This window comes from Palaemon carinicauda, chromosome 41, assembly GCF_036898095.1.
Source record: "Palaemon carinicauda isolate YSFRI2023 chromosome 41, ASM3689809v2, whole genome shotgun sequence".
In the NCBI taxonomy this organism is placed as follows: domain Eukaryota; kingdom Metazoa; phylum Arthropoda; class Malacostraca; order Decapoda; family Palaemonidae; genus Palaemon; species Palaemon carinicauda.
Genome location: NC_090765.1, coordinates 43,440,297 through 43,467,740, shown reverse-complemented (window position 1 = coordinate 43,467,740; position 27,444 = coordinate 43,440,297). Strand labels below are relative to the sequence as shown.

At 46.0% G+C, this 27,444-nt stretch overlaps 1 protein-coding gene across 1 annotated transcript in view; it reads left to right on the top strand.

The window, feature by feature from the left end:
- Positions 1 to 56: 56 nt before the first annotated feature.
- Positions 57 to 27,444, top strand: part of FANCI (Fanconi anemia complementation group I) — a 120,359-nt gene continuing 92,971 nt past the window's right edge. Inside the window, exons 1-2 of the mRNA XM_068364545.1 lie at positions 57 to 357; positions 14,923 to 15,027. Coding sequence (XP_068220646.1) covers positions 256 to 357; positions 14,923 to 15,027 — 207 coding nt within the window. The 5' untranslated portion in view covers positions 57 to 255. The remainder of the gene's footprint in view (positions 358 to 14,922; positions 15,028 to 27,444) is intronic.

The following is a 27,444-nucleotide window of genomic DNA, read 5'->3' as shown; positions in this document are numbered from 1 at the left end:
GCTTTTGGGCTTATAGCATCTAGCTTTTCCAATCAGTGTTGTAGCTTAGCAGGTAATACTAATACCAATACTATATGCCTTTGAGAACGTTAAATTAGGTTATCACACGAGGCTCTGATTATGCAAAAACAAGGAATGAAGAAGAGAATGAGAGAACTTGGCGGGAACACTTGTCAAAACAAGTCATGTAAACCCATTCAAAACATTAAGTGAATCATCAATATTAGTGGAACCGTAATTAAGGATAGTCACAAAATGTCTAAACTACAGCGGCGGATAGGGGAGCTTATAGAGGCTTCAGAGTGGAAAGAGCTTGAAGATTTACTTCTCAACACCGAAGATGAATGGATCTTTGAAGTAAGCTTTGAAAGGCTAGACCAATTTCTAGGTTGTACTGTATGTCATGCACAATAATCTCTTCCAACTCAAGCTTATTTTTTTACTCTCTCTCTCTCTCTCTCTCTCTCTCTCTCTCTCTCTCTCTCTCTCTCTCTCTCTCTCTCTCTCTCTCTGCACCTTCAAATTCAGCTTATCGTATAGGCTACTTACTTTCTCACCTCATTTGGTTTATTTTCTCAACCTACTAACTACACTCTATATCTTAGCCCGAAGTAGGCCTATTCTCACATTAAAATCTCTCTCTCTCTCTCTCTCTCTCTCTCTCTCTCTCTCTCTCTAACTTAGGCCTAGGTAGGCCTATTCTCTGGTTAAATCTACGCATAACCCCTTGGGTAACAATCTCAATTTCTATGGCAGCTGCCAATGTTGATCTGTTTAAATTTCAAGGAAATTACCAAATGGCTAATGGTGGAAGTATTAATCTAAGGTACGCCGCCTAACCTGATCTAAATTGCCGTGTCCGTATTCATCTGCGTGAGGTCTACCTCTTATCCAAAACTCACTGAAGAAACTTGTAATTTACCCTCTCCGAGGTAATAAATTCTGTATTTTGACAATTTGTCATACATATCATTCAACACAACTCAAAACTCACCAAGAACACTTTATTTTCTCCTACAGGATTATTGGTTAATTATGTAATTTTACCTGGCATCATAGGGGAACCGCTGAGTTTAATAGAAAAGGAGAATTCTTTCTATATAGTCGATACCCATATCTTATTTTATCTATGAGTATTTAGGTTAATGAAGTAATCTTAATTATTTACTTGCTGATCTTCGCTCCGTTGAGGCTCGCTATGCTATTAAACATTATTTTATTACTTCTTTTTTTTGCAAGTATAGTACTGTATATGTTATGCTACGCAGATTAGTTAAGTGGGAGAGTTTTTTTGGCCTGCAAAAAATCAGTTGCCCAACGTTATACACACTATCCGCAAAGTCGCCTTGTTATGTAAGGTTAGGTAGTGAACTTTAGGTTAGGTTGTAGCCTTACATGAACCTGGAACCTTGTGTATGTTTTCCTTGTGTAGTTTAGGTATTCTACAATTGGCATTGAAACCATTAAAAGCTCCTAAATATACATCAGAAACACAGCTTATATCTTGAAAAGGATTCTTGGTTACTTATGTGATTTACCAAAGTTGTATGGAATTAATTTGATTGATACAAATAATATTGTGTAAATACAGTATAAGTACCCTAACAGTTGTAGCTGTAAATGGCAATAGTACAGTATACGTATACAGTACTGTACTCTCTCTCTCTCTCTCTCTCTCTCTCTCTCTCTCTCTCTCTCTCTCTCTCTCTCTCTCTCCCTTCCTAATTTAAGTTGAGTTAATCATAACATTGTAAGACAATCCTAATTTTTAGTTATTTACACCTGCACCAGCACTAGTAAATACTATTACTGTACCTCACATTTTCTCGTAAGGACGCTGTTTCCTTATTCATCGAAGGGGCAACCCCACTGATAGGGTGCCGTTTTCTTATTGTGCCTGAAATATCTCCAATATCCTTGAATAGTACTGTACCTGTGTAAAGCTATACCAAGTCAATTACCTGTGAACCGGAACTGCCATTTGATATCAAAGCCTTATATTCTCCCTAGTCTAGGCTAGGATACTGTTTCCTTATTTATGGGGTCATAATCCTCACTTATCTAAACAAACCTCCGTCCTTTAATACAGAGTACGATTTTAGCGACGGTGAAAACTGAAATTAAAATTTCATAATGAGCCGTTGGTAGTGTTCACCCATCTATTCACTTTGATTTTCTCATGGGCTCACGTCATGGGAATAAGACTTTTTAAGGTATTTTGATGACTGGCTTTGTATAGCAGAGTCAATATCACAACTCATTCGTCACTGGGACCTCTTGCTCAATTTCTGTCAAAAGCTGGGAGTCTGATTAAACTCGGAAAAGTCCAGCCCAGTTCCTCAAGGCCAAATATGGTACTTAGGTGTGGATATAGACAAGACCCAAGCCGGTGTATTCATCTTCATACTCTCCAAGCGGACTCGCCCCTTCTGACCTGAGACATAGAGCTCATGACGTCAGGGGTGTTAGCATATCCCTAGCATACAATAGAACTTCAATTTGATGCAGGTCTTACAACGGGGCGCATGGAAACATCAAACTACGTTCACTGCCCACTACCTGCAAGATGTAAACCATAAGAGCCTCGACCCCTTCTCCATAGGTCTTGTGGTAGCTGAATAAAACGTGATTAATAACACCTCAGATCTCTAGTGAGACAAGTAGCAGTTGGTTGTGGGCAGATTTTACCCGACTGTAAGTCTAGTATGATAGGTGTAGGACTGGTCCTTTTTCCTTTCATTCTCCCTTTTTTGTGGGCTCTAACAAGCCGAGGAACTCTGCAAGCTGACTTCCTCTGTCTGCAGATAGGTATTATCATCCCTTGTGTAACCTAATGTACTGTCCATATATTTGTTCCTACACTAACAAACCTTACGTTATTTTATATGGATATTCTTTCAGTGAAGCTGAAAGGTAGCTATTAGACTTTTAATGTGAGGTGGCAACCCTACCTAACCACAATAGTTGGTCGGTAAGGGGTGCCTGGTGTTACCCAGCCTCCTTTATCTACTCACTGCTCAGTGAGCTACATCACTTTTTTCTTTTGGCTGATAGAGAACAGACGTCTCCGCTCTCTCCTCCTCAAGGCTTAGCCATACAGAGTGATTGGTTTACGCTCATCCATTTTCTCTTACAGGTGTGATTGTGTATGTCTCTAACGCTCCCATGCGTATCTGTCCTGGTGGTGAGGGTTGCTCTTGTGGCACCTTCATGTTATTGGTTGATACTGACCTGCACTCCGTGTATCCGGCCTGCAGAGGGCGTCGCTGCGAGCAGGGTTCGTTATGCGATGAGTGTAGGGAGTGGCCGGTCTCCTAGTGGGAGAAATCTGGGCACCGCTGGAAGAAGAAAGCCACACAAAGTCTTTTTCTCCCAGGGTCCTTCTCTGGGGTAAAAAGACATCAGGCTTCTTCACGCACTCCTGGATCTCTCTCTGAAGCTCCTCCTTGTCTACCTTCCTCCGGGGCCGATCGAGTATGAGCGCAGATCGCTTAACTCCTTGGTAACCTCAGGGTACTGGGGGTGGTTGATGCTTCCCCTAGAGGAGCACCTTCACCTCTTGGTGCGCGGGAGTCATTTTCTCTTGCAGATGTGTTGCAGGCTTGGCCGCCTCTGGGGGTTTATACTCCCCCTTTGAAAAAAGCACTGCTGCAACTCCTTCAGTGTGGTGCTCGGAGAGATCCTTTGCCAGTGGCTTCAACATCTTTCACCCTGGATGTCTGCGAAGTCCATCTCTTGCCCTCTCCTAGCCCTTCCACGTGTGGACAAGGTAAACGCTCTCGCTCGCCCATCCAATGGCCTCCTGCTGACGACGAGTCCTCTTACCATCCTGGTACTACGACGTCACCTAACCTGCAGCCTCTTGTTTCTCCTCACAGGAAAGGTTCCCGCTCGTGTGCTTAGCCATCACCGGCTACTGATGTTAAGAGGGATGATCTTCTAGTGGCCAGCGCTCCATCTGCTTGCCAGTCGCCTGGAGGAAACACACCACCTTCTCGTCCTTCACGACGATCACCCGTAGGACGTCGTTCTGGTCGATCCGAGGATCATCACATATCGCAGGTCATCATGATCTCGGCGCTGTCCTTTGGGAAGGCGTTCCCAATCTAGAGCTAAGCGCTCGCACTCAAGAGATCGTAGGTCATCACGGTCTCGGCGCTCTTATTCACAAGCTAAAGACTCGCAATCATGATCTAGATGCTCAAAATCACAAGCTGGACGCTCTAGATTACAATCTGGACGCTCGTGTTCACGAGCTCAATGCTTGCGATCGCAATCAAGGCGCTCACAATTGCGAGGAAGACGCTCACGATCACAAGCGAGTTACAGTACTCATGATAACAAGCAGGGCGCTCACAATCAGGAGCAAGATAATGAAGATGAAGAATCAAGCGTTCACAATCAAGATGATCCTCTTCACACGGACGACGAAAGCGCTCTTGTTCAAGATCCACGCTGTGCTCTACAATTCGACTATCTCCAAGACAGACCACGACCGAATAAGGACCTCCCGAAGGACAATGCCTAGAGAAGGGTCAAACTAAGCTATACCCTGCTCCCTTCACGGCCTGGGGTGTCTTAGGTAAGCATTTGCCTTTGCTACGTGTTGCCCCTGTTCCGAGGCTTCCATCTCCCCATCCATCAAGTGTTGGTGGCCGTACAGTGCCACAGGAGCCCCCTAGGCTACCACCTCCTCGTTCACCATCAATCGTTCTTGAAAAGACTCTTATCGGAACGTGAATCACACCCTTTAACGTGGGAATCACGCCCTTTGACGCGTGAAACATCTGATACTGCACATATTTCATGTGTTGATGTCCCGATTCCCTTCCCAGATGGGTTTAAGGAACTCCCGAATAAGTTCGCTCGTGTTCCAATTTCACCTGATCGTCTTCTATGGACAACAAAAGAGGACCTCCTCATGCCGAAGAGACTGTCTACTCGAGCTTCTCATGCTCTTATACACCATTCCACCAAAAGGCATTCTCCTCCTCCAGGGCTCCTGAAGGAAACCCAAGACGTGACGAAGGTCGGCGAACTTCCTTTGTGGTACGTCACTCATGTCGAACCTTCAGAAGTCCTTGCTTGGCTTGGGTCTTCCAGCCCCTCCACAGCCACAACAGCCTCAGATCTGGCTTACTCCGCAAATTCCACCTTAGAATTTGCCATCTGTTACGTCTTCCGCTGATGGCCGTTCTTACCCTAGGACCAAGTGCCGAGGAAAGGGTACGTTCTTGCTCGTTGCAAACCTCAGGACAACTCCCTCTGACGCAGATTCACCCAGGGGACAGGCTCACCACCAGGCATAAGAGGAGGATGAAACATGGTACTCCACCACACACTGACCTGATCCAACTTTGTATGAGCAGGGATTTTGTCTCACCTCGGGAGATCTCCGTTCGACCCTTTCAGCCTAAACCTGCCGAGATTGTTCCTCTGGACCAATGTCCGTTTCTAAACCACTTTTTGGAACAACAATCATCTGTTACCGAGTCTTGTGATCAGAAAGAACCGTTGGCTCTTTCTAGACCTTCCATCTTTGAAGAGCACTTTCCTCCCTGTAGGAAGTCGAAAGACTCTAAAATGGCGCCAAAGAATGCAAGGGTGAAGGAAACTCTGAGGACGGAGTTAATTAGATCCCCTGAGGTGGGTCTTTTTCACGACCCAGTTGACGACTTCGACCCACCCCAGGCTCCTATTGATGAGAGCTTGGAGGTACTGTAGATGAGTTTGAGGATACTGACAAGGAATATCTCCCTAGGGCAGCAAGTTTTAAGTACCACTCCGAGGCTGAGCGCTAGGAGTTGGAAAATGCCTTCTGGCAAGTCCTGGTCTGTATGAGGACAATAAACAAGCTGTCAGATCCTGGTACCCCTCTTCAGAGTGGCAAGGAAATGGTCCTGGACCATCTATTTGGTACCCAGAGACCCCCTAAGACCAGTGCAGTCTTGCCCTGGTCGAAGGGATTAACAGAGGCCAAGGAAGGCTATCCCAGATAGCAGGTTTTTCCAGTTCTCTGAGAGCAGGTTCCTCATCTAGGGCTCTCCCACTTCCTTTCGTCCTGCAAAGGAAGCAGTATGAGATCAAGAATGAGCCCCTTCCTAACCTGACTTTCGACCCCTCTGTAGAATATCTTACTAGGTGTTTTTCAGTACAGACACTTTCTTTGTTGTGAGCGTCCCTTTTGCCATCCAAGCTCCTCAACATAGAGAGAGGCGCGATGTACTCCATGCAGGCTGATTCATGGCTTGACCTATGGTTGGGGTCACTAGGCCACATTGTGCGCTCCGTGGACCGTCTACAAGGCGGTCACTGGAGTCTTTCCTTTTGTCGGGTAACTGGACTTTGGAGCTCCTTTCGTACCACGTGGTTAACCTGTGGCCAAATGCAATCCTAAAGTGAAGGGATACCGTGATTGGGAGATTCCATAGGCAGGTGCCGAAAGTGGAGGTCATGTGCCTTAGGAATTCCACTCTCGAGGGATCCTCTCTCTTCCACCCAGAGGAGGAAGAGAGAGAGCAGCTGATAAGAGGGAGATAATCCTCCAATCCTTCTAAGCCCTCAACATCCAGGTCCCTTTCAAGCTAAATAGCAGAAAGAAAGCAAGTCTTTCAAATGAAAGAGAGGTGGTAGAGAGGGTGGCCTAGGTGACTGCTCCCGCTAGGGAGGGCAATCCTCTCATCAGTCCACCAGTGGGAGGATGCCTGCAACACCTCTGGCAGAGGGGATTAGCACCTTGCTAAAAGTTTTATGGCTAGTTTCATCTGTCGTCAAATTTATATCTTCATAGTAAAGAGCTTCAGGTTTATATGGTTAGGAAAAATGCAAGTTATTTCCAAATGTGTCATTTTTTCACGAATACTGTAATTCTCTCGGTAAATATATCTATGGCTAGCTGCTTCACATTGATCCAGATGAGCAGCAACATTCTACGTCATCAAAAGTTTGTGGCTATTTCATTAATATTAGCACCCCTTTTGCAACATCAATTGATTTGATTTCTTCTTCTCTCAGAATGATACAAATCTTGGATGTTGTATGATCTTGCATTTTTCAATATTAATCTTACCCGATGATCATGTAGCTGTCAACTCTGTTGCCCGACAGAAATCTAAGGTCGGGATACGCCAGCGATCGCTATACAGGTGGGGGTGTACACAACAGCGCCATCTGTCGAGCAGGTACTCAGGTACTTCTTGTCAACAAGAACTCAATTTTTCCTCTGTCGTGCCACCGGCAAGACCTACTTGGATACGCTGTTGATTCTGGAGTTGTTTTTCACGATTTTGGTGATGTATTCGCTCTAGATTTTAGCCTTCGCTATTCAGGAACCTTTATCATTAGCTTATCAAGCTTTTTGATTAAATTTGGATTAATTGTTAATGAACTTTGCTAGATTTTGGAATTCCCCCTTGACTATTTCTACAATTCAAGATGTCTGACCAGTCTCAAGTCCCTAAGTACAGGCAGTGTAGCGTTAGGGCTTGTTCTAGGCGTCTTCCGAAGGCCTCCATAGATCCTCACACCGTTTGTTCCAATTGTAGGGGTAAATCCTGTCAATTGGAAGATCGATGTGAGGAATGCGCTGGGCTTTCGGAATTCGATTTTAACGAATTCCTTAAAAATGCACGTAGGCTAGAGAAGGATAGGATCAGGAGGAGTTCTTCTCGCTCTTTTGATTTTTCCTCTCAGCATGCCCCTCAACCTATTCCTTCCCCTGTAGTGGTGACTCCCGACCCTGCTACTAGTGCTCAACCCTCCATGGCGGACATGATGCGTGCCATTCAGGCTCTTGGTGACAGAGTGGAGTCATTAGCTAATGACCGGAATCAACTTTTGTCAGATGTCAAAGAGTTGAAAGCGCAAAGTGCAGTGGGAAGTGTTGTGAGTGCAAGTGAAGTGAAAAGTGTCAGTGTCAGTGTTGCGCATGAGGGTACATCTGTTCGTGCCAGTCGTCCTCCCAGTCCGGGACCTCTTGCAAGCTCCCAAGCCCAGGGGAGAAGCAATGTCGAAGGACCAAAGGGTTCGGCAGGCCTTGATCAGCGTACGGATGTACCCTCAGTGGTTGCGGACGTATCTGTCAGAGATCGTCCCATCCACAAACAGACGAATGAGCCCTATCATTCCTCGTCTGTGGAAGAAGTTTCGAGGAAGAAACGTTGGACCAAGGTCTCACGACCTCTCAAGCGTAAGGTCCCTTCCGAGCGAGTCCAACGGCCCAGGTGTAGCCACTGGGTCAGTTCGGACTCGCCGCAGTCTTCCGAAGACTGCACACCTCCCAAGAGAGGTAGAGTGGTTCCGCAGCAGGCAACTACTCCGTCTGTTGCCGCACCAACCACGGTAGATCCTAAGTGGTCCATGCTGCAGACTATGCAGTCTCAGCTTGCTTCCTTTATGCAGGAGTATCGTGCTGAGAAGGTTGACACTGCACCAGTTAACCTACAACCTACCACGGTTGTGCGCTCAGCAGATACTGCGGCTGCCTGCTCCCACACTCCACCTGTGAGAGCTCCACCACCGATGCGCGGTCCACCCTGCCAGACGCATGTTCATGCTGCACCCTCCGTTGACATGCGTGAGCTACCGCATCAGCAGTGGGAAGGTGCTGTCGAGCTGCCGTGTTTTGACACAATGCGGCATGCTCCGCAACCCATGCGGCATGCTCCGCAACCAATGCGGCATGCTCCGCAACCCATGCGGCATGCTCCGCAACCCATGCGGCATGCTCCGCAACCCACGGCAGTCCCTCCCACGCACCAACACTCTGCTTTTGTTGTTGCCAGCTCGCAGACTGACCAGCAGCGGCATGATGTTGGATCCGCAGCAGCTACGCATGCACCCGTGCTGCCGGATTCAGCCGTTCAGCTTTCTGCTCCACCTTTGCCACTTCCTCCTCAGCTTTCGGATGATGGAGTATCCGATGACGAAACTGCGCATTTGGACGATCCGCACTCCGACTTAGAAGAACCCAAGTCTACGCCTCCCTCCTTAGACTTTCGGAAAGTCCTTGCCTTGTTCAGGGACTTGTATCCGGAACAGTTTGTGTCTGCAACCCCTCGCTCTCCTCCCTCCGAGTTTGCTCTGGGCATGCAGTCAGCAGCTCCTGCCTTCACCAAACTTGTACTCGCACGCTCATCCAAGAGAGCTTTGAGGGTTATGGGAGAGTGGTTGCAGTCCAAGAAGCAACTGGGAAAGACTGCTTTCATCTTCCCGCCTTCCAAGCTTGCTTCCAAATCTAGCGTCTGGTATGCCACGGGAGAGGAACCCGGCTTGGGAGTTCCTGCCTCTGCCCAGGGCGACTTCTCAAGTCTGGTTGACTCTCCCCGCAGGCTGGCTATGAGACGATCTAAGATTTGCTGGTCCTTTTCTGACATGGATCATCTGTTGAAGGGAGTCTTTCGTGCTTTTGAGATCTTCAACTTCCTCGATTGGTGTTTGGGAGCGTTAAGCAGAAAGACTTCCCCTTCGGATAAGGACTCTGCCATGCTTATCATGTCTAGCATGGACAAAGCCATTCGGGATGGGTCTGGTGAGCTTGCGGCTTCGTACGTGTCGGGAGTGCTTAAGAAGAGAGAACATCTTTGCTCCTTCTTGTCGGCTGGGATCACTCCTTGCCAGAAGTCGGAGTTGTTGTTTGCTCCGCTCTCCAAGTGTCTCTTTCCGGAAGAGCTGATCAAGGGGATGGCTGCCTCGTTGATCCAGAAGGATACCCATGACCTGGTGGCGTCCTCCGCACGTAAGGCTTAAGCTTTACCTTCCGTGCCTAGACCTAGGATGGACACACCAGCGTCTAGGTTCATCCCGCCCTTTCGTGGCAGAACCTCCAGCAGAGGAGGTACCCGTGCCGACAGTCACCGTGGCAAATCGAAGAAGGGTTCCAAGTCCTCAAAAGGCAGAATCTGACTGCCTACCTCTCCAGACAGCAGTGGGAGCCAGGCTCAAGAACTTCTGGCAAGCTTGGGAGAGCAGAGGTGCAGACGCTCAGTCTGTGAAGTTGCTAAGGGAGGGGTACAGAATTCCGTTCTGCCGCAGTCCCCCTCTAGCAACGTCTCCCATCAACCTCTCTCCCAACTACAAGGAGAAGGACAAGAGGCTAGCGTTGCAACAAGAGGTGTCGCTCTTGCTACAAAAGGGAGCGGTAGTCATAGTCCGGGACCATCAATCCCCGGGCTTCTACAACCGTCTCTTCCTGGTAGCGAAGAAGACAGGAGGTTGGAGACCGGTGCTGGACGTCAGTGCTCTCAATGCTTTTGTCACCAAGCAGACGTTCACAATGGAGACGACGAAGTCGGTCCTAGCAGCGGTCAGGAAGGAAGACTGGATGGTCTCGTTAGACCTGAAAGACGCGTACTTTCATGTCCCCGTCCATCCAGACTCCCAACCTTTCCTAAGGTTCGTCTTTGGAAAGGTCGTGTACCAGTTCCAAGCCCTGTGCTTTGGCCTAAGCACGGCACCTCTTGTGTTTACCAAACTGATGAGGAATATTGCCAAATTCCTTCACTTGGCAGACATCAGAGCCTCCCTCTATTTGGACGACTGGCTTTTAAGAGCTCCGTCAAGTCGTCGCTGTCTGGAGAATCTCAGATGGACTATGGATCTGACCAAGGAATTGGGCCTCCTGGTCAATATAGAGAAGTCCCAACTCGTCCCATCCCAAACCATTGTCTATCTAGGTATGGAGATTCAGAGTCGAGCTTTTCGGGCTTTTCCGTCGGCCCCAAGGATCAGTCAAGCCCTAGAATGCATCCAGAGCATGCTGAGAAGGAACCGATGTTCAGTGAGGCAGTGGATGAGTCTAACAGGGACACTTTCATCGCTGGCCCAGTTCATCGAGTTAGGGAGACTCCACCTCCGCCCCCTTCAGTATCATCTAGCTGCTCACTGGAGAAAGGACATGACGCTAGAGGCGGTCTCAGTGCCTATTTCCGAAGAGATGAGGTCTACACTGACGTGGTGGAAGAACAGCATTCTTCTCAAGGAAGGTCTACCATTGGCTGTTCAGATCCCCGACCACCGTCTCTTCTCGGACGCATCGGACACGGGCTGGGGTGCGACACTGGACGGACAGGAATGCTCGGGCACGTGGAATCAGGAGCAAAGAACACTTCACATCAACTGCAAGGAGCTTTTGGCAGTTCATCTGGCCTTGATAAACTTCAAGTCCCTCCATCTAAGCAAGGTGGTGGAGGTGAACTCCGACAACACCACAGCCTTGGCGTACATCTCCAAGCAAGGAGGGACTCATTCGAGGAAGTTGTTCGAGATTGCAAGGGACCTCCTCATTTGGTCAAAAGATCGAAAGATTTCGCTGGTAACGAGGTTCATTCAGGGCGACATGAATGTCATGGCAGATCGCCTCAGCCGGAAGGGTCAGGTCATCCCCACAGAGTGGACCCTTCACAAGAATGTTTGCAGCAGACTATGGGCCCTGTGGGGTCAGCCCACCATAGATCTATTCGCTACCTCGATGACCAAGAGGCTCCCGATGTATTGTTCTCCGATTCCAGACCCAGCAGCAGTTCACGTGGATGCCTTTCTTCTGGATTGGTCCCATCTAGACCTGTATGCTTTCCCTCCGTTCAAGATTTTCAACAGGGTACTTCAGAAGTTCGCCTCTCACGAAGGGACACGGTTGACGTTGGTTGCTCCCCTCTGGCCCGCGAGAGAATGGTTCACCGAGGTACTGCAATGGCTAGTGGACGTTCCCAGGACTCTTCCTCTAAGAGTGGACCTTCTGCGTCAGCCGCACGTAAAGAAGGTACACCCAAGCCTCCACGCTCTTCGTCTGACTGCCTTCAGACTATCGAAAGACTCTCTAGAGCTAGAGGCTTTTCGAAGGAGGCAGCCAGAGCGATTGCCAGAGCAAGGAGGACATCCACTCTCAGAGTCTATCAGTCAAAATGGGAAGTCTTCCGAAGCTGGTGCAAGGCGAATGCAGTTTCCTCAACCAGTACCTCTGTAACGCAGATAGCTGACTTCCTTTTACATCTAAGGAATGTAAGATCCCTATCAGCTCCTACGAACAAAGGCTACAGAAGCATGTTGGCAGCGGTCTTCCGCCACAGAGGCTTAGATCTTTCCACCAACAAAGATCTACAGGACCTCCTTAAGTCTTTTGAGACCTCAAAGGAGCGTCGGTTGACCACACCAGGCTGGAACCTAGACGTGGTTTTAAGGTTCCTGATGTCAGCAAGATTCGAACCGCTTCAATCAGCCTCTTTTAAGGATCTCACATTAAAGACTCTTTTCCTCGTTTGCTTAGCAACAGCTAAAAGAGTCAGTGAGATTCATGCCTTCAGCAGGAACATAGGTTTTACATCTGAAACAGCTACATGTTCCTTGCAGCTTGGCTTTTTAGCTAAAAACGAGCTTCCTTCTCGTCCTTGGCCCAAGTCGTTCGAGATCCCAAGCCTGTCCAACTTGGTGGGGAACGAACTAGAGAGAGTACTTTGCCCAGTAAGAGCTCTTAAGTACTATTTAAGACGTACAAAGCCATTACGAGGACAATCAGAAGCTTTATGGTGTGCTATCAAGAAACCTGCTTTACCGATGTCTAAGAACGCAGTTTCTTATTACATCAGGCTTTTGATTAGAGAGGCCCATTCTCATCTGAAGGAAGAAGACCTTGCTTTGCTGAAGGTAAGGACACATGAAGTTAGGGCTGTCGCTACTTCAGTGGCCTTCAAACAGAACCGTTCTCTGCAGAGTGTTATGGATGCAACCTATTGGAGAAGCAAGTCAGTGTTCGCATCATTTTACCTCAAAGATGTCCAGTCTCTTTACGAGAACTGCTACACCCTGGGATCATTCGTAGCAGCGAGTGCAGTAGTAGGTGAGGGCTCAACCACTATATTCCCATAATCCCATAACCTTTTTTTAATCTTTCTCTTGAAATGCTTTTTATTGTTGTTTTTTGGGTTGTACGGAAGGCTAAGAAGCCTTCCGCATCCTGGTTGATTTGGCGGGTGGTCAAATTCTTTCTTGAGAAGCGCCTAGATTAGAGGTTGTGATGAGGTCCTTTAGTATGGGTTGCAGCCCTTCATACTTCAGCACCTAGGAGTCGCTCAGCATCCTAAGAGGATCGCTAGGCTCAGTAAGGAAGACGTACTTAAAAAGGCAGAGTAATGGTTCAAGTCGACTTCCTTACCAGGTACTTATTTATTTTATGTTTGTTATTTTGAATAACTGTTAAAATGAAATACGGGATACTTAGCTTCTAATGTTAACATGTATGCTGGTCTCCACCCACCCCCCTGGGTGTGAATCAGCTACATGATCATCGGGTAAGATTAATATTGAAAAATGTTATTTTCCTTAGTAAAATAAATTTTTGAATATACTTACCCGATGATCATGAATTTAAGGACCCTCCCTTCCTCCCCATAGAGAACCAGTGGACCGAGGAGAAAATTGAGTTCTTGTTGACAAGAAGTACCTGAGTACCTGCTCGACAGATGGCGCTGTTGTGTACACCCCCACCTGTATAGCGATCGCTGGCGTATCCCGACCTTAGATTTCTGTCGGGCAACAGAGTTGACAGCTACATGATCATCTGGTAAGTATATTCAAAAATTTATTTTACTAAGGAAAATAACATTTTTCCAGGTCTCCCACACTCGCACCTTGTTCATGCTTTTTGATCATTTTTTTTCCGCAGCTACGGTAATCATCATCATCTTGTGGTAATCATCTCCTTCTTACAGTAATCATCTCCTCCTTACGATAATCATCTCTTTCTTACCGTCTTTTTAATCATCTTGTGAGCATTATGTGGATACTATACTGTTAATATAATGGTGAACAATATTGATCACAATTAGGTAAAGAACATATGGTTAAATCTCTACAAAGAACAGTTCCAAAGATGCTTGCTTAATACTGTACAGTACTGTACATAATTCTGCCACAAGTACTGACCGGAGAAGGAAGAATTAAGGTTTGAGCAAGGGAGGGATGTAAACAAAGGTGAAATAAAAGTGACACAGGAAAATTGCTTGAACACTGCGACTGCTTTCTATGCATCATGTTCTAGTATCACTATTACTTGTCCACAAAAAATGCACATTCTTTGGGAATTTTATGTTTGCTGAGTGATACAATGCTCGTAAACAGATTTTAATTTGTGTGCTTGTATACCGATTTGCTTATACTGTATTCAAAATCATTCGTAAACCAATGTACTACTGTATTTGACTTTTTAAGGTTTTAGCCTCATTTTCAAATACTAAATTGCATATCATGAAATAAATTTAAATTTTATGGCATATTTGATAACTCTTGAGGTTACCTTGCATATTTGCAATATTAGCAGAACAGTCTCTAGTGCCAATCTTTACTAAGACTTCCATCTGATCTTCTAGAGGTGAGTCATGTTACTAGATTGATTAATATTTTTCACTCTTAAGCTCTTATCACACTTACTGATGCTGCTAGTTTGTGTATTTTAGCAGCCAATATACAACTGTTGGCAAAGTGTGAGTGAAATAATTTTTTTTTTCATCAATGGTTGTATACTGTATTTCTTGATGTACAAAAATCATAAAAAGGGGCAAATATTGTATGCATAAATCTTTCTTATCCTAAAGCTTTTCAGTCCACAATTCAGTTCAAATCCTTCTGAATACGGTACTGAAATTGTGTCTTAGGTTTCAGAACTGCATGTGACAGCGAGAAGGGCTCACATGCTAATAGAATAAAACTGAAACTTGAAGTTAGATAAGGATAAAACCTATATAATGATGCTGGTGATTATTCTTATTTATTATAAGACTGACTCTGGAAAGATTTTTGTGATGTAAACTTTCAAATTGCTGATGATGTTATTTATATCTTCAGAAAAAAAAAATTGTACAGGAAATTCTGTATATTTCTTCTTTTGTATTGTATTGTATTGTACAGTAACACCCTTTACTTTATCTTCAGATTCTAGAGAGGAAGATGCTGGGTTCAGATGGCCCTAAATGGCTAGGAGGTATGTTGACTTCTCTTAAATGTGGCACCAGGGAGAGTACATCTTTGCGTCTGAAGGTAAGTCATGTGATAATGGCTTCTCTTCTTATTTTCACTGGAAGGTTATATTTTTATAGGTGTGTAATTATATTTTTCAATATTAATCTTACCCGATGATCATGTAGCTGTCAACTCTGTTGCCCGACAGAAAAATCTAAGGTCGGGATACGCCAGCGATCGCTATACAGGTGGGGGTGTACACAACAGCGCCATCTGTCGAGTAGGTACTCGGGTACTTCTTGTCAACAAGAACTCAATTTTTCCTCTGTCGTGCCACCGGCAAGACCTACTTGGATACGCTGTTGTTTCTGGAGTTGTTTTTCACGATTTTGGTGATGTATTCGCTCTAGATTTTAGCTTTCGCTATTCAGGAACTTTTATCATTAGCTTATCAAGCTTTTTGATTAGATTTGGATTAATTGTTAATGAACTTTGCTAGATTTTGGATTTCCCCCTTGGCTAATTCAAGAATTCAAGATGTCTGACCATTCTCAAGTCCCTAAGTACAGGCAGTGTAGCGTTAGGGCTTGTTCTAGGCGTCTTCCGAAGGCCTCCATAGATCCTCACACCGTTTGTTCCAATTGTAGGGGTAAATCCTGTCAATTGGAAGATCGATGTGAGGAATGAGCTGGGCTTTCGGAATTCGATTTTAACGAATTCCTAAAGAATGCACGTAGGCTAGAGAAGGATAGGATCAGGAGTTCTTCTTGCTCTTTTGATTTTTCCTCTCCCCATGCCCCTCAACCTACTCCTTCCCCTGTAGTGGTGACCCCCGACCCTGCTGCTAGTGCTCAACCCTCCATGGCGGACATGATGCGTGCCATTCAGGCTCTTGGTGACAGAGTGGAGTCATTAGCTAATGACCGGAATCAACTTTTGGCCGATGTCAAAGAGTTGAAAGCGCAAAGTGCAGTGGGAAGTGTAGTGAGTGCAAGTGAAGTGAAAAGTGTCAGTGTCAGTGTTGCGCATGAGGGTACATCTGTTCGTGCCAGTCGTCCTCCCAGTCCGGGACCTCTTGCAAGCTCCCAAGCCCAGGGGAGAAGCAATGTCGAAGGACCAAAGGGTTCGACAGGCCTTGATCAGCGTACGGATGTACCCTCAGTGGTTGTGGACGTATCTGTCAGAGATCGTCCCATCCACAAACAGACGAATGAGCCCTATCATTCCTCGTCTGTGGAAGAAGTTTCTAGGAAGAAACGTTGGACCAAGGTCTCACGACCTCTCAAGCGTAAGGTCCCTTCCGAGCGAGTCCAACGGCCCAGGTGTAGCCACTGGGTCAGTTCGGACTCGCCGCAGTCTTCCGAAGACTGCACACCTCCCAAGAGAGGTAGAGTGGTTCCGCAGCAGGCAACTACTCCGTCTGTTGCCGCACCAACCACGGTAGACCCTAAGTGGTCCATGCTGCAGACTATGCAGTCTCAGCTTGCTTCCTTTATGCAGGAGTATCGTGCTGAGAAGGTTGACACTGCTCCTGTTAACCTACAACCTGCCACGGTTGTGCGCTCAGCAGATACTGCGGCTGCCTGCTCCCACACTCCACCTGTGAGAGCTCCACCACCGATGCGCAGTCGACCCTGCCAGACGCATGTTCATGCTGCACCCTCCGTTGACGTGCGTGAGCTACCGCATCAGCAGTGGGAAGGTGCTGTCAAGCTGCCGTGTTTTGACGCAATGCGGCATGCTCCGCAACCCACGGCAGTCCCTCCCACGCACCAGCACTCCGCTTTTGTTGTTGCCAGCTCGCAGACTGACCAGCAGCGGCATGATGTTGGATCCGCAGCAGCTACGCATGCACCCGTGCTGCCGGATTCAGCCGTTCAGCTTTCTGCTCCACCTTTGCCACTTCCTCCTCTGCTTTCGGATGATGGAGTATCTGATGACGACGAAGCTGCGCATTTGGACGATCCGCACTCCGACTTAGAAGAACCCAAGTCTACGCCTCCCTCCTTAGACTTTAGGAAAGTCCTTGCCCTGTTCAGGGAGTTATATCCGGAACAGTTTGTGTCTGCAACCCCGCGCTCTCCTCCCTCCGAGTTTGCTTTAGGCATGCAGTCAGCAGCTCCTGCCTTCACCAAACTCGTACTCGCACGCTCATCCAAGAGAGCTTTGAGGGTAATGGGAGAGTGGTTGCAGTCCAAGAAGCAGCTGGGAAAGACTGCTTTCATCTTTCCGCCTACCAAGCTTGCTTCCAAATCTAGCGTCTGGTATGCCACGGGAGAGGAACCCGGCTTGGGAGTTCCTGCCTCTGCCCAGGGCGACTTCTCAAGTCTGGTTGACTCTCCCCGCAGGCTGGCTATGAGACGATCTAAGATTTGCTGGTCCTTTTCTGACATGGATCATCTGTTGAAGGGAGTTTTTCGTGCTTTTGAGATCTTCAACTTCCTCGATTGGTGTTTGGGAGCGTTAAGCAGAAAGACTTCCCCTTCGGATAAGGACTCTGCCATGCTTATCATGTCTAGCATGGACAAAGCCATTCGGGATGGGTCTGGTGAGCTTGCAGCTTCGTACGTGTCGGGAGTGCTTAAGAAGAGAGACCATCTTTGCTCCTTCTTGTCTGCTGGGATCACTCCTTGCCAGAAGTCGGAGTTGTTGTTTGCTCCGCTTTCCAAGTGTCTCTTTCCGGAAGAGCTGATCAAGGGGATGGCTGCCTCGTTGATCCAGAAGGATACCCATGACCTGGTGGCGTCCTCCGCACGTAAGGCCAAAGCTTTACCTTCCGTGCCTAGACCTAGGATGGACACACCAGCGTCTAGGTTCATCCCGCCCTTTCGTGGCAGAACCTCCAGCAGAGGAGGTACCCGTGCCGACAGTCATCGTGGCAAATCGAAGAAGGGTTCCAAGTCCTCAAAAGGCAGAATCTGACTGCCTACCTCTCCAGACAGCAGTGGGAGCCAGGCTCAAGAACTTCTGGCAGGCTTGGGAGAACAGAGGTGCAGACGCTCAGTCTGTGAAGTTGCTAAGGGAGGGGTACAGGATTCCGTTCTGCCGCAGTCCCCCTCTAGCAACTTCTCCCATCAACCTCTCTCCCAACTACAAGGAGAAGGACAAGAGGCTAGCGTTGCAACAAGAGGTGTCTCTCTTGCTACAAAAGGGAGCGATAGTCATAGTCCGGGACCATCAATCCCCGGGCTTCTACAACCGTCTCTTCCTGGTAGCGAAGAAGACAGGAGGTTGGAGACCGGTGCTGGACGTCAGTGCTCTCAATGCTTTTGTCACCAAGCAGACGTTCACAATGGAGACGACGAAGTCGGTCCTAGCATCGGTCAGGAAGGAAGACTGGATGGTCTCGTTGGACCTAAAAGACGCGTACTTTCATGTCCCCGTCCATCCAGACTCCCAACCTTTCCTAAGGTTCGTCTTTGGAAAGGTCGTGTACCAGTTCCAAGCCCTGTGCTTTGGCCTAAGCACGGCACCTCTTGTGTTTACCAAACTGATGAGGAATATTGCCAAATTCCTTCACTTGGCAGACATCAGAGCCTCCCTCTATTTGGACGACTGGCTTTTAAGAGCTCCGTCAAGTCGTCGCTGTCTGGAGAATCTCAGATGGACTATGGATCTGACCAAGGAATTGGGTCTCCTGGTCAATATAGAGAAGTCCCAACTCGTCCCATCCCAAACCATTGTCTATCTAGGTAAGGAGATTCAGAGTCGAGCTTTTCAGGCTTTTCCGTCGGCCCCCAGGATCAGTCAAGCCCTAGAATGCATCCAGAGCATGCTGAGAAGGAACCGATGTTCAGTCAGGCAGTGGATGAGTCTAACAGGGACACTTTCATCGCTGGCCCAGTTCATCGAGTTAGGGAGACTCCACCTCCGCCCCCTTCAGTATCATCTAGCTGCTCACTGGAGAAAGGACATGACGCTAGAAGCGGTCTCAGTTCCTATATCCGAAGAGATGAGGTCTGCACTGACGTGGTGGAAGAACAGCATTCTTCTCAAGGAAGGTCTACCATTGGCTGTTCAGACCCCCGACCACCTTCTCTTCTCGGACGCATCGGACACGGGCTGGGGTGCGACACTGGACGGACAGGAATGCTCGGGCACGTGGAATCAGGAGCAAAGAACACTTCACATCAACTGCAAGGAGCTATTGGCAGTTCATCTGGCCTTGATAAACTTCAAGTCCCTCCATCTAGGCAAGGTGGTGGAGGTGAACTCCGACAACACCACAGCCTTGGCGTACATCTCCAAGCAAGGAGGGACTCATTCGAGGAAGTTGTTCGAGATCGCAAGGGACCTCCTCACTTGGTCAAGAGATCGAAAGATTTTTGCTGGTAACGAGGTTCATTCAGGGCGACATGAATGTCATGGCAGATCGCCTCAGCCGGAAGGGTCAGGTCATCCCCACAGAGTGGACCCTTCACAAGAATGTTTGCAACAGACTATGGGCCCTGTGGGGTCAGCCCACCATAGATCTATTCGCTACCTCGATGACCAAGAGGCTCCCGATTTATTGTTCACCGATTCCGGACCCAGCAGCAGTTCACGTAGATGCCTTTCTTCTGGATTGGTCCCATCGAGACCTGTATGCGTTCCCTCCGTTCAAGATTGTCAACAAGGTACTGCAGAAGTTCGCCTCTCACGAAGGGACACGGTTGAAGTTGGTTGCTCCCCTCTGGCCCGCGAGAGAATGGTTCACCGAGGTACTGCAATGGCTAGTGGACGTTCCCAGGACTCTTCCTCTAAGAGTGGACCTTCTGCGTCAGCCGCACGTAAAGAAGGTACACCCAAGCCTCCACGCTCTTCGTCTGACTGCCTTCAGACTATCGAAAGACTCTCAAGAGCTAGAGGCTTTTCGAAGGAGGCAGCCAGAGCGATTGCCAGAGCAAGGAGGACATCCACTCTCAAGGTCTACCAGTCAAAATGGGAAGTCTTCCGAAGCTGGTGCAAGGCGAATGCAGTTTCCTCAACCAGTACCTCTGTAACGCAGATAGCTGACTTCCTTTTACATCTAAGGAATGTAAGATCCCTTTCAGCTCCTACGATCAAAGGTTACAGAAGCCTGTTGGCAGCGGTCTTTCGCCACAGAGGCTTAGATCTTTCCACCAACAAAGATCTACAGGACCTCCTTAAGTCTTTTGAGACCTCAAAGGAGCGTCGGTTAGCCACACCAGGCTGGAACCTAGTCGTGGTTTTAAGGTTCCTGATGTCAGCAAGGTTCGAACCGCTTCAATCAGCCTCTTTTAAGGATCTCACATTGAAGACTCTTTTCCTCGTTTGCTTAGCAACAGCTAAAAGAGTCAGTGAGATTCACGCCTTCAGCAGGAACATAGGTTTTACATCTGAAACGGCTACATGTTCCTTGCAGCTTGGTTTTTTAGCTAAAAACGAGCTTCCTTCTCGTCCTTGGCCCAAGTCGTTCGAGATCCCAAGCCTGTCCAACTTGGTGGGGAACGAACTAGAGAGAGTACTTTGCCCAGTAAGAGCTCTTAAGTACTATTTAAGACGTACAAAGCCATTACGAGGACAATCAGAAGCTTTATGGTGTTCTATCAAGAAACCTGCTTTACCGATGTCTAAGAACGCAGTTTCTTATTACATCAGGCTTTTGATTAGAGAGGCCCAATCTCATCTGAAGGAAGAAGACCATGCTTTGCTGAAGGTAAGGACACATGAAGTTAGAGCTGTCGCTACTTCAGTGGCCTTCAAACAGAACCGTTCTCTGCAGAGTGTTATGGATGCAACCTATTGGAGAAGCAAGTCAGTGTTCGCATCATTTTACCTCAAAGATGTCCAGTCTCTTTACGAGAACTGCTACACCCTGGGACCATTCGTAGCAGCGAGTGCAGTAGTAGGTGAGGGCTCAACCACTACATTCCCATAATCCCATAACCTTTTTTAATCTTTCTCTTGAAATGCTTTTTATTGTTGTTTTTTGGGTTGTACGGAAGGCTAAGAAGCCTTCCGCATCCTGGTTGATTTGGCGGGTGGTCAAATTCTTTCTTGAGAAGCGCCTAGATTAGAGGTTGTGATGAGGTCCTTTAGTATGGGTTGCAGCCCTTCATACTTCAGCACCTAGGAGTCGCTCAGCATCCTAAGAGGATCGCTAGGCTCAGTAAGGAAGACGTACTTAAAAAGGCAGAGTAATGGTTCAAGTCGACTTCCTTACCAGGTACTTATTTATTTTATGTTTGTTATTTTGAATAACTGCTAAAATGAATACGGGATACTTAGCTTCTAATGTTATTTTCCTTAGTAAAATAAATTTTTGAATATACTTACCCGATGATCATGAATTTAAGGACCCTCCCTTCCTCCCCATAGAGAACCAGTGGACCGAGGAGAAAATTGAGTTCTTGTTGACAAGAAGTACCTGAGTACCTACTCGACAGATGGCGCTGTTGTGTACACCCCCACCTGTATAGCGATCGCTGGCGTATCCCGACCTTAGATTTTTCTGTCGGGCAACAGAGTTGACAGCTACATGATCATCGGGTAAGTATATTCAAAAATTTATTTTACTAAGGAAAATAACATATTTATGTTTGTTTGTTTGTGATTTGCAAAACTCAAAAACTATTTGATAAAATCTTGAAATTTGGTGGGATGACTGGCCATGATCTATGAACAATTTGATAATATTTTGGAAGGGATTGGATCAAAGGTCAAGGCAATGGAAAGGTAGAAAATTCTTCTTGCTATATCATGGTCAATTTTTATCCCATTTGCATGGAATTAGTGCCAAAATATGCATAATTCTATTGCTAGTGATTTGAGAGCGATTGGGTTAAAGGTCAAGGGAAAAAAAGGTGCTATATCGTGGTCAATTTTTATCCAGTTTGCCTGAAACTAGTGCCAAAATATGCATAATTCAGTTGCCTATATTGTGATATACAACTTGATCAAGATCAAGGTCACAAAAAGGTCCAAATTGTCTTTGCCATATTGTGGTCAATTTTTATCCTATTTGCATGAAACTAGTGCCAAATTGTGCATACAGTAATTCATTTGCCTATGTTGTCATATAAATTCATACCTCTCTTTATGGAAGAATCTGCTTACAAAATTTTCAAGCTGCGAAACGAGAAGCGAAGATTTTTCTGATTCACATTGCGAAAAATGTTTCATGTTAAGAAAAGAGATTTGCTCATCAGGCTGAGAATGAAATAGTCACCCATTAAAAATATGAGCCCAGTTGAAGAAAACTGGTTGTTTACACATTAGAAAATGTATATAGTAAAGCTACTAAATAGTACAGTACTTATGGTATGTTCTAAACTACTTAATTTATTGGTATTAACAGTTAGTTTAGGTATATTGAATGGTTCAAATGTATTTGGCTGTACAGTATTTAATTTTGGTTATAGTATAGATTTATTATAAAATTTGATGTGTTTTTCAAAAGTAAAAGCTGATAATCAGGAACAGAGTTTCTTATGATATTCGATCTTCCAAAAATTCCTTATCTTCTAAATTTCAGCATGTTGTAAATGAAATATAAATGCCACCTAATAATGGCTGAAAATAGTCTTCCCTGAAACGCTTATCATTTTCTATTTTTACGGGGACCCGTTTTCTCGAAAGTTCGTAATGGACTCGAGTGTACGGGACTAAACAATATCACACAATACGCACGTCTGGAGCCTGTAACATTTTCAAGACTCTACCAGTAACTCCTGTTCTAGAATACAACGTTATCTTTGAGTTACATATCATTACAATATTCAAATTTTAATGATAATATTTATTATACCCCCTGTGGCCCTGGGGGCATAAGAATAATTAGAATAGCCCCAACGTATCCCTGCATATCGTAAGAGGCGACTAAAAGGGACGGGACGAGGGGACTAGGAACCTCCTCTCCTGTAATTTTGTTCCGGAGAGATATCAAAGAAGAGGATCTGGGGGAGAATGACTGCTGCTCACGCTCTAGATTTGCAGCATCTGAATGTGCATGGATTTAGTACCATAGAAAGTAAAAGATGTGAGGTTGGAAGTATGTTTAGGAATAGAAGATTGGATATATTGGCCTTGTGTGAGACAGATAAAAGGGAAGGGTGATGTGATGTTTGATGAAGTTACTGATAGAGTGTCTGGGGTTGAAAGGGGAAGAGCAAAAGAGGTTGTGGCAATATTGCTGAGTGAATGGATGACAGGTAAAGTAGTGGTATGGAAGGAGATATCATTTAGATTAATGTGGGTAAGGGTTAGGTTGGGTAGAGAATGTTGGCCTTTTTTTAATGCGTTTGGCCCAGTTTGTGAGAAAAGTGAAGAAGAGCTGAATGAATTCTGGAATTAATTAACTAGGTGTGTAGAAGGTCTGGGTAGAAGGGAATATGTAGTTGTGATTGGTGACTTATATGCTAGAGTGGATGCTGAAGGGTTTGAAGGTATCATTGGGAAGTATGGTGTACCAGGTGAAAATGAGAAGGGCGAGATACTGGTAGATGTGTTGAGCAATTTTTTTTTTTTTTTTTTTTTCAAAAAGAAAGATAAGAACTAGCATACATGGGTAAGAGTGGCAAATGGAAGAGTGGTAGAAAGGGCATTAATGGAATATTTGTTGAAAACTAAAAGGATATTTGGAAGATTAAAAGATGTGCACGTGTTTAGGGGTATGGCTAACGGTATGTCTGATCATTTTTTGATTGTAGCAAAAGAGTGGGGGTTGTAAAAGGGAGGTAGTGAAGGTTGAAGAGTTAATAAAATGAGGCAAAAAGTGAATATCAAGAAAGAGTGAAAGTGATAGAAACATAATTTAGAAGAGGAGTGGAAGTTAGTAAAAGAAAATTTTGTTGAGATTGCAAGTGATGTGTGTGTGGCAAGAGGATTGTTGGAGGCAGCATGAGGAAGGGTGGTGAATGTTGGAATGAAGGAGTGAAGATAAAAGTGGAAGAGAAAAAGAGGGCATTTGAAGAATGACTGCAGATTAATAGTGTAGATATAGAGAGGAAAATGTGGAAGTAAAATGTAAGGTAGCTGAGGCAAAGAGGGCAGAAACTGGAGGTGGGGTCAGGGATTGGGTCATTCATATGATGAGAATAAGAAGTTTGGAAAAAAAAAATGAAGAGAGTAAGGAAGGGTGGTTCGAGAATTGAAGAGACAGTGAAAGATGAAAAAGGGAAGGTTGTTGAAAGGAGAGGAGGCAAGGAAAAGGTCGGCAGAATATTGTGAGGATACTAGCGGGGCAGATATAATTGATGTTGCAGGTGTTGAGGTGCCAGTGATGGGAGTTGAGAATGAGAGAGAGATAACATGAGGGGAAGTGAAGAGAGCACTAGATGAAACGAGAATAGGAAAACCACCTGGTATGGAGGGTGTGAGGACTGAGAAGGGGGTGTGACTGTACTTGAATGGTTGGTGAGATTGTGTGTGTTTTATGTTGTCAATGGTACCAGTGGACTAAGAGATGTACATTAGTTGTAATTCAAGGGATATTGGTTTGTTGAGTGTGGTGAAAGAAAAGTGTATGATTGAGTACTAATTAATACGATTAAGGATAAAACAGAGAATGCAATCTTGTAAATAAAGGGTGGTTTTAGAAGAGGTAGGGGATGTATGAATCAGTTTTACAGTTGGGCAGATATGCAAGAATTATTTAGCAAAAGGCAAGGAGGTGTATGTTGTCTTTATGGATCTGGAGAAAGCATATGATAGAGTTGATGAAGAAGGGATGTGGAATGTGATGAGGTTATATGGAATTGGTGGAAGGTTGTTGCAAGCAGTGAAGAGTTTCTACATAGGCAGTAAAGCATTTGTTAGAATAGGAAATGAAGTGAGCTAGTGGTTTCCAGTGAGAGTGGGGCTGAGACAGGGATGTGTGATGTCGCCATGGTTGTTCATTGTTCCTTCACTAACAAACCTTACGTTATTTATCGGGATATTCCTTTGGCAAAGCTGAAACTAGCCAATAGACATTTTACCAAGGTGGAACTACCCTACTGCTATTTAGCGGTAGGGGGTAGAAGCGGGAGCTGGGGTATTAGGCCGCCCCTTTCACACACACACACACACACACACGTGTATTCTGATCACTTTTCTTTTGGCTCTTGAGACATCTTGAGTTTAACATGATCTGAGAATTGGATTAATCTAAGGAAAGACCCAACTTTCATATCCAGTAGGGGTATCTATAGACATGCTCATCAGCCTGCAGAAACTTCCCCAGGTTTGACAAGACCGGATGCCCCGTCAAGTTCAACCTCTTCAGGACTAGCCAGGTTTGGTACCAGGAGTCGTACTTCCCTCTGGTTCTCTAAGAGATCCAAGCAAGAGGCTGCCAGACGAGAATCTCTTCCAGGGAGGCGATCTCCTCGGTTTTCCTGGTTTTGATGTTTCCTATGGAAAAGATAAAGGGGGAAGGCCACATACAGTACCACACATCCTCAGGACTATGGTCAGAGCATGAATGATATCGTCTCTTAATCTCCTAGAAGGCATCTTCTTCCCTCAGGAAGATTTGTCTACAGGGATGGCAGTGATTCCTCTTTTTCCATTTTTGGGAACCACTTCTTGCACCTATGTATCCCCCCTTCCTGGTATCCTGTCTACTGGTTTGGATTTTATCCAGTGCACTCCTTTTGTGGGAGACTTTCTCCAATAGCCTCTATTTAGAGGGCTTCCTTCGGGAAGCAGAGTGGATATCAATAACAGGCATTGACCTTCTTCTTCCTGTAGGAGAAGACTACTTTCACCTGTTGGGCTTCCTCCGTCGAGCAATTCCTCCAAAAATAATGGTTTCTCCCTGCCACCGAGCAGCTCTTGTCAGCTTTCTTGTCTCATTAAGAGACTCTTCTAGCCCATTGGACTCGCCTTGCCGGCAAGTCTTGTGTAATAGACAATTCATATCCAGTGATATGTCCACAACATCGTAGAACCCATTAAGGATTTCCTTTACGACTAGATGGTCTGTGGTGAGGATCCGGTAAAGTTTGTCTCTTCTCGAGGGCACTATTCCAGTAATAGATCTTCAATATTGCCATCGAGAGAAATCCTGCTCTTAGACTTAGGCAACGGAAGACTTTTGCTTGTTCCTCGGGCATCTCCTCCAGACCGGAAAGGTTTACCTTCTCCCTCGGCTCCGATCATCGCTCTTCAAAGAGTTTGAGCCTACTTACTGTAGTTGGGTAGAGTACAGTAAGTAGGCTCAAACTCTTTGAAGAGTGATGATTGGAGACGAGGGAGAAGGTAAACCTTTACGGTCTGGAGGAGATGCTCAAGTAACGAGCAAAAGTCTTCCGTTGCCTAAAGCCCCTCTACGGGACACTGGTGGCTTCCTTCGGTTCCAGGGTGCCCCCCCTTTAAAGACTTAGGACACCTAGAAAGTAGATATCCTGATCCAGAGGATAGGTCTCTCCCGGTGTTGCCCTTGACTAAGAGAATAGGTGTACCCTATGGGTTGCCCCCAACGTCTCTCACTTACGGTGAGGAACCAAGTAACATCCAACTTTTTTCCAGAGCTTGAACCATAGCCCTCCTGACTGGAAATCCTCCTTATCATGATCAGTGGCTGTTATGCCAGTGATTAACTTGAGGCCATACCTTGATGAAGATGCAATAGCTCACCCCAAAGGTTCAGCACGTTTTGCCTCTAGGGTTGGCAAAAGGAGGCTAATCAGGATATTTTTTATTTTTTTGACTGGGACACACAGGGTCATATACCAGTCATTGAATCCTTCTCCTTCTCCTTCCCCTCATAGAGGTGGCCCAGAGCTCATAACGTTTTAGGGTGGAATCTACCCATAACGTTTAGAAGCAATATTTTGTGACGCAGGCCATGCCAGATGTAAGGTGAAAGCGTTTCTGACCTTCACCTCACCCTTCCTGCAAGACGTGACCCACAGGAGCAATGAAGACTTTCTTCATTACCCCTGTGTGGCTACACAATAAATGGTTTTTAACACCTCGAGCTCCTTGGTGGACAAGTGGCTGATGATGAGGGCTGAGTTACCAAAAATTACAGGCTCTCTCTTTCCTTCATCTTCTCCCCCTCTTTGGGGCAACAGCTTTTAGGGTACTCTGCAAAGTTGACCTCCACTGTCTGCAGGTATAATCGTTTCCTTAGTGTAACCTAGTATAAATTGATATGCTTGTCGTGTCCCATATCCCCCTGGCAAGGTGGAATTGGGTAATGTCTTTGGTTACTTCTTAGATTCCTACATTTCTGAGAATATGTTCCATAGACTAATCACACGGCAAGCATCACACATTCACCAGAATTGCTCAGGCCGCTAACTGTGCTTTGCACTCCTAGTTTAGAGAGTTGTCATGGTTTCTCTCTGTTACGTGCAGAGCACATACAGGAAAATCCCTGGTCTAAGACCAGCCACTTGGTCAGGACTTCCTCCCTCCTAAGGGTGAGGCATCCCTATAAATAACGTAACGTTTGTCAGTCAAGGAACAAATGGCAAATTTGGAAATAATCTTTATTTTTCTCAACTAATGCAAACCTGTAGTTTCAGTATTTATACAGATTGTCCCGCCAACACCTGTTCCCCG